The 7934-nt window shown below is 30.6% G+C and overlaps 1 protein-coding gene across 1 annotated transcript; it reads left to right on the forward strand.

Moving 5' to 3' along the window:
• Positions 1 to 3437: 3437 nt before the first annotated feature.
• LOC129229898 (tax1-binding protein 3 homolog) lies at positions 3438 to 6753 on the forward strand (the record flags this gene model as incomplete). Its single annotated transcript, XM_054864278.1, is given in 2 exon segments — positions 3438 to 3515; positions 5949 to 6753. Coding segments are annotated over 2 exon segments (189 nt in total), but the record flags the coding sequence as incomplete, so codon positions are not given.
• Between the last annotated feature and the right edge of the window lie 1181 nt (positions 6754 to 7934).

Consider the following 7934-nt stretch of genomic DNA (forward strand, 5'->3'; position numbering starts at 1 on the left):
CGCATATGCATAAATGTCGAAGCATTTGGTTTATGGAAAAAAAATCATGGATACAAATTGAAAATTTTAATGAAGAATTAAATTTCTACAAAAATAGATTAAAATCAATGGTATAAATAAGTTACATATATATTTATTCTTGAATGTTCACATTGAATAAATACAAGTATATTACTTGTTATTATACATTATTAAATAGTCAAAAAAAAAAAAAAAAAAAACATAATTTTGACACATTTTGTTCTGTTTTTGATATTTTTTCACAAAATATAGTTTCTCAAGAAATAGTTTTGGACACTTTCAGACACAAAGGTTTTGAACAGGACGATAAAAACCTTGCCAACCCTGCTTTCATTTGCACACATGCATAAACATAAGGAAATTCGGTTGTTATTACCAAAAAAATAAATAAACTCATGCATTCAAATTGAAATTTTAATCAAGAATTCAATTTTTATGCAATTAGATTAAAAACAGCTGCTTAAATAAGCTGAATGTTCACATTAAATAAATGTTCAATATAAAACATTACTTTGATATATTTTATCCTGTTTTTGATGTTTTCCCACAAAATAGAATTTCTCTAAGCATATAGTTCTGGACACTTTCGGACAGTTTTAGACACAAGGACAGGACGGTAAAACCTAGGATTTTTACCATAGTGCCCAAAACTGTTCCAACCCTGATAAATACAAGAATGCTTACACTCAGTTTTTAACTATATAAGATGATGAATATTTCATTTAAAATTTAAGTCATATGTATTGAAAAGTGAAAGAATACAAAAAATATTTTCAAACAGTTTTATTAATTAAATGAAAATTATTTACAATAACAAATTTTTTTTCAGTAAAAATTTTAGCTGTACTTAAAAATTGCTTGTTTAATTTTTACAATATTTGTACAAGATAAAATATATGCTCTTTATAAGATACTTTCAAATTTATTCTATTACTAGAAGTAATAATAAACAAACCCTTCATGATATATTAGAAATCTTCAATTACAACTATACTAAAATAATTATTACATTGTTTTTGTGTGAAAGATTTTTTAAATTCTATATTTAACTGCTTTGATATTTTTCTACATCTCTTGTTTAAATAATTGCTTTAAAATTCTTTTAAAATCTTCTGATCAATAAATTGTACATTTTTTAGTATCTGCATAGTTTTTAGTATCTGTTTAGTTTTTGCATAATATTTATCATCATGTTATGTATGATAAATATTATGCAAAATGTGGTTGGATTTGTCTAGTGCTTTTGAATTTTTTCTAGCCAAGTGTGTTCAAAAACTGCCAAAATAGCTAATTTTTGCTAAACCTGGTAGCACTGCTCTAAGCAAGCAACTTTTTCCATTTTGATTTATAGCCTCAATACAAAAGGGTTGCTGTGATTCTTCTCACCATTTCACATGGTTGATTTCACTCATTGCCAATCCAATTGGTTCTTGTTCTCTCATATTGGTCTGCATGCAAAGTTTCAGATAATTTTTCACACTCCTTCCTGATTTTGGTTCGGCTCACTGCCAATTCAACACCGGTGTGGAGAGGTTGTAAATTAAACAGGCAACAGGACTGTGAATCGGTGTACCCTACATCATTACAGTGCTGATGCATCAGTTTAGAAAAGTTTCCTAAACTGGTGTAATTAGGACTTATACTGGTTTTCAGAAATGCATTGATGCATCACAAGCCCTACTACACACTGCCTATAGCATATTTGTAAAATATACAGAAGAAAATTATTTTTTAAAGACAAAATCTGACCAATCACTGGTATCATATCAAAACTTTTTTACCAAAATGCAACTAACGATCACTTATTTCTAACATTGTTTATCATCCCAAATGCAGTTCTAATGAAAGCTACTTCATTAATTAGTTGTAGTAACAACCATTATGTCAGGAAGTGTTTTCAATAGTTAGTTGTCTAAAGAAGTAGACTTATATCGAACAAAATATAGCAATTCCTTTTTTCAACACACTTTTAATTAGAAGTATCACTAAAATTTCCCATGTATATACATGTGAGTTTATATTATATTCCTCCTCCTCCCAATTAGTGGTTAGTTAAATGCTTAAATTATAATTTTACTTTAAATAATAGTTAAATATTAAGTAGCATTCAATATATAAGTAGCTTAAATAAATAGCATTCTGTTAGTAGTATGTATTTCAAATTGCTGTAAATATTTTATAATCCTTCAAAATAAAAGTACTTTGCATTTTCAATGTGATTTGTACCATTCTTCCTTGTAAATCCACTGGGAATAAGTTTCCTAGAGCAACATTTTTTTTTTTTTTGAGCAATCACATTGCTTATTGTTCTCAATTGACTGTTTTGAATTCCTATGATTTTATTTTCCCCGGCCTCCCTCTGTTTGTAGCACCACCGTCGACCGGCCTCACAATGCTGCTCCTCTAGCAAAAACAGTCTTTAGGTTGCATCACTTACTTGCCTACACTTACACACACATACACCTACACACACAAACACATACGTATACATACAGACACCTACACATACACATAACTACCAACACATACACACACCCACACATACACATAAACTACCCACACATACACATATCCCCTCACACAAACACACAACTACCCACACACACATACCCCACATACACCTACACAAATACATACACACACGCATACATACAGACACATACACACAACTACCCAGATATACACATAACCCCACACACAAACACACATACACACAACTTCCCACACACACATCTCTCCCCTCACACAAACACACAAACTACCCACACACACATACCCTCCCCCCACACACAAACACACATGCCTACATACACACACACAATTGTGATTGCGAAAAACATAATTTGAATTCAAGATGTCAAAGTTCAAATTATTTTTTTTTTGTGCGTGTGTTATTTAACTTTGAAAGGCATTACAAATTTCTCCATGACTAACTAAAAAGAATTTTGTTGATTTTTGTATTTAGTCTAGGAGAAAGTTGTTCTGCAGTTCTTCCAATTTGTATTGATGTTTCACTGTTTTATGTTGTAAACATATGTATAAGTTACTTTTCTGCTTGTATTACTTAATTAGAAGTATTAATCATTTGTTGCTATTATTTTATTATTATTATTACTAACAATGTTTCAGCAGTGCAGAAGTGTTAGTTTCTAATTGTTAGAATTTACTATGTATAAATGTACTTTAAAGAATTGATATTTCATATCATCACTGTTTGATATGACACTGTGACAGTGACAAAACATCACTATTTTGATGTTTTCTCATCAATGCTTGTCTATATTTTTTATTGCTAAATAAATTTAACGTAGAATTTTTTTCACCTACCTCTGAACCATAGTTTTAACTTATTGTATTTTTTAAAATTGTGTTGTGTACATATTTGTAGTTTATGCTAATTTTTTGAAATTTTGCAGGGCATTTATGTCACTGAAGTGTACGACAACAGTCCAGCACAAAAATGTGGGCTTAAAGTTCATGACAAAATTTTGCAAGTAAGTTAACATTGTGCAAATATTTTTTTTTTTTGTTAAAATTGTTAATTGTTTACCTTCAGTAATTTATGACTGTCTTCTTTTTTCTTCTGTGTTAATGTTATTCCATGGACTAAAGTTCAGAACCAGGTGGCAGTATTTACAGCAAAATTTCTCTGGTTCCCTCCGTGGAAAATGTTAGAAGGGAATATGTAAAGCTTGGAGAAGAGTCTCGCTAGATTTTGAATTGAATTCCGAAGTAGATTGAATCCAGAGGCTATTTAGTACCAGGTTTTAGCACCACTTTTAACATTGCTTGTCAAATCTTTTCAGTTGTATCTGATATTGTGGTACTTTGTCTGAACTAAGACTGCCCCGTAGCTTTTGGTTTCGAATCATGTGGTATAACAGTCTTCATTTATTGAATAGGTCAGGGCTCTCTAATCTACCACCCACAAACAGAATTTATCCAGCCAGCAAGAGACTTATGACCTGAAAAAAAAGCATTTTGTATTTGATAATATGTTTCCTTTTAAGCATTTTTATAGAGAATGTAGCCCAGAAAATTTCAAGAACTACCACTGAGCATTTCATTTTAAAAATCGTCTGTGAAAGGGGAGGGGGGGCATATGTAGCAATTCGGACTGAAAAGTGAGGGGGGAGGGAGCAAAAAAGAAGACAGCTAGCTGCAGCAAAAAAAAAAAAAAAAAGAGAGAGAGATAGAGAGGGAAAAATTACAAAATTTTGCTAGGGCTGGTTTTGAGAGCACATAAATGGTAATTGATGGATATCAAACAACTTAACTCATGTTTTAAAAATATTTTGATGAATTTTGTATGCAATAACTTTCCCCAAAGAAACACTTCCCATGAATTAGACTTACATTAATCACCCCAAAGTATTTTGAGTTGTCAGAAACACTTGGTAATACTTTCATTAAGCAAGTATGGCTTGCTTAAGTAAAACAATTAATTTACTAATAACTAAACTATGAATACATACTAAAAGTTACTGCTTGTGCTAAATAATGTCTCATAAACAGATATACAAAGTAAAATAAATAATTATGTTCTGAAAATTTTGACATTTCTTCTTTGGATATAATTTCTAGTTTTGGTACCTAAATTCAAAAATGAACGATAAAAAGTGGGGGGGGGGGGGGTAGTAACTGTAAAACATTACTCTTCATATATTAATTTTCATCTATTAGAAATATTCTGTAATATTTAAGTGACGTAAAAATTCTTAATTTTTCATTGAGAGTTAAACATGAATGCAGTATTAAGCTAAGCAGCTCCACCTTCTTAATTGGGCTGTAATTGGCTGCTTGCACTGTTCCTGTTAACAATGGCATAAAGCAAGCACATACAATTTTGATCCCTCTCACTTAACCATCTGAACTGTAATATTGTTGAATTGTTGACTGACTGTGGTCCTTGAGTAAAAAAGTTTAGAGGCCTCTAGAATAGGTCATCAATGTTTATGAAATAGTTTATGGTTTCATTTATAACTTGTACACTCTCTTCTAAATCAAGCAAGGGTATTTTTAGTTAAATATGTTCTAAATTTTGTGAACAAATTTCTTTGCCAGTTGTGAAATTCTGAAAACCCTGGACATATTTGCTACCCCGGGCATTACCCAGGACAGCACTGAAATTTCAGGGCTAATCAAGTCATATACAGTTAGCAGAAGAAAATAATTTTAGCCTACAAGAACTTATATTGCAAAATAATAGTTTGTACTTACAGGGTACTCTGAAATAGACTGACTGTTTTTAAAAATGTATAACAAGGTAACGGTTAATGATTAATGAACGGTTAAAAAACAATTTTTTGCAGAAAATTCATGTGATGGGCCGTAAATTTTTTCTCCATGAGTTCAAAATTTTTTCAAACAGATGGCCCTTCAGATAGTTAGCCCATAAATCAAAAAGGAAGAATTAAAATTCACCTATTTTTTTTCCTCCGATTGCGACATTTGATTGTAGCCGACCATAGACATTTTAAAAATATTGGTATGTACTTTGTTCATTAAAATGTTTTTTCAAAAAAGTATAATGTAATTTTATGGATTAATTGTTTTATGATTTATGTCTAAGAATATGTAAATTATCAATTTTGTTCTAGCAATCATCTGATTCCAAGCTCAAAAATTTCTCCTGCTTTTTTGTTTTAATGCTCTTGCTTTTCCATTTTGTAATGTTGGCAATTCTGAAAAATGCTTAAAGTCTGAAAATTTTTGTTATATTTAATCAAAAACAATTTTTTGAAAAAAAAATTAAGCATAACAAAATTTTTTCAGACTTTCATATGAACCAGTATGTTTTTATTCACTTTTTTTAAGTCGGTTTTTTTAAATACCCTCGCAGTTTTTTTGGGGTAGTTCTGGGTGTGTCGAAAACCTTGATAATAAGCCTATGAATAAGTACTCAAAAACTTTCTTTCCTTTTTCAGGTCAATGGATATGATTTCACGCTCGTTACCCACGAGAGGGCGGTTGAATACATCAGGAAAAATTCAGTCTTAAACATGCTGGTGGCGAGGAAAGGTGTCACACATTCATGAATCATCAAAGAACTGCTCTAGCTGGCTAGATGCATGTCTTCCTTCAATCCTGCTTTTATCAACCAAGGTTATTGCAGAACGTCTTTCACAATGTCTTGTATCGTCAGAAAGTTTTCTTTTTTTTATATCAGAGTACTTGTTTTTATTGTATTGATATCTATTCATGTTATTATATATCCTCTAGTTGATGCAGTTGCATCTCTTTAAGTCTTGTTTTAAAAGTTTATAAAGCAATTAAAGCATTAAGGGGGGAAACCAGTTTAAACCAGTCAAAAAATCAACTTTTTTTATGTCATGAAATGTTAGTAAAACTATTCAAGAATATGTTGCCAAAATTTGAGTGAAAAATTCCGATTAATTCCAATGCTGTGAGCACTTAAAGTGACTGTAGAGATTCGAAAACATTCACAGCATTTGTTTTCAAACACATTTTTCTCGAAACAACTTTTTTTCAACTGCGCATTCTAGCTCAAAGAGGTTTTGACCAATCATTCTGAAAATTTGTGAATATTCTTTATTCAATTGTACACTATATGAACCTTACTCTTTGATGATATTATTAATAAAAATATTTTTTTAATGCAAGAAGTGTGAAAAAAATGGTAGAAAAACGTAATTATAAACTAACACCTCAAAAACGTGCAATTTTCAACTTTTTTGATCACACTTAGATTTATATTCTCAGGAAATATGTTGTTTATGAGAAAGAAAACTGTAATGATTACAAGCAAAAATTGTGGCTTCAGTAATGCACACCAGCAGCAATCTCTAATGGTGACCGCCCATGGACAGCAGCTTCTAGCTCCCCTAATTCTAGTGGAAATGTCTTGAAAAAAATTACAAGGTGTACTTCAAAAGATGAATAAAATATCCTCCTAGTATAAAGAAATTCTGATTATTTCTTTCATGTTAAAAAAAAAAATCACGAAACACACTAAAATTTCGGCCTCCTAAACTAGTTCCCCCCTTAAGATGAAAATGGCATACGTGCGTTCGGAAGTTGCTGTTTTTAAGAACAAAACTGTGGGAGAAAAATTAGTGCTATCTTTGTTGTATTCCTTGCATGGAGAAAAAATTGCTGCAACTCTGAAACACATGTATGGAATTTTTGTTGTAAATTTGTGCTTTACTTACCTCAAAGAATTTCTTTACTTGTATCGCTGGCGCAAATGTTTTTATTTACAGTTTATATAATACATGTTTGACATGACTTTTTTTATTCATATTTTTAAACAACTTGGAGTACAGAAAGTCTTTCGTTTAGTACTCTTTTTGTATGACACTTATTTGCAAGCATGATTCCTATACCAGTTCTCTGGTGTGTTGCAGAAAGCTTATAACTGGCAATATTTTAAAATGGGTGATAACTTTTAAATATGTTTCAGGATGCTTAACCTTTGAAAGCACATAAATTGTCTCGTCTGACATTTGTCAATGTATCTACTTTTGATGTTACTTTTTTTGTTGTTTGTGGTATAATTTTTTATTAGTGAATAGTTGTTATTTCCCGCAAGAAACATTTCTTTTCAATATTAACATCATCTTCATCTGATTAGGTTTTTGTTTGCTTTTCATAAATGTTTTGATCAATGGGCATTTGCAAGGAACTTAATAACCTTTGTCAAAAAAAGTTTTCCTTGAAATTCAGTTAAGACAAAGATTGAAAAAAAAAAGTTAAAGCAATCCTGTAATTTATGGTTTGAATGAATTTTGCATAATACAAATACGTTTATAACTATATTTGAAAATGGCTTTTACAAAGAGACTTATGGGATAACTTAATAAGCGAAAGTAAATGAACAAGGAAAGGGAAGAAATAAAAACATGGTTTACATAAATGTGATTAATTAAGCCATCTAGTGATCAAACTGCCTT

This window comes from Uloborus diversus, chromosome 9 (assembly GCF_026930045.1).
Source record: "Uloborus diversus isolate 005 chromosome 9, Udiv.v.3.1, whole genome shotgun sequence".
Lineage (NCBI taxonomy): Eukaryota > Metazoa > Arthropoda > Arachnida > Araneae > Uloboridae > Uloborus > Uloborus diversus.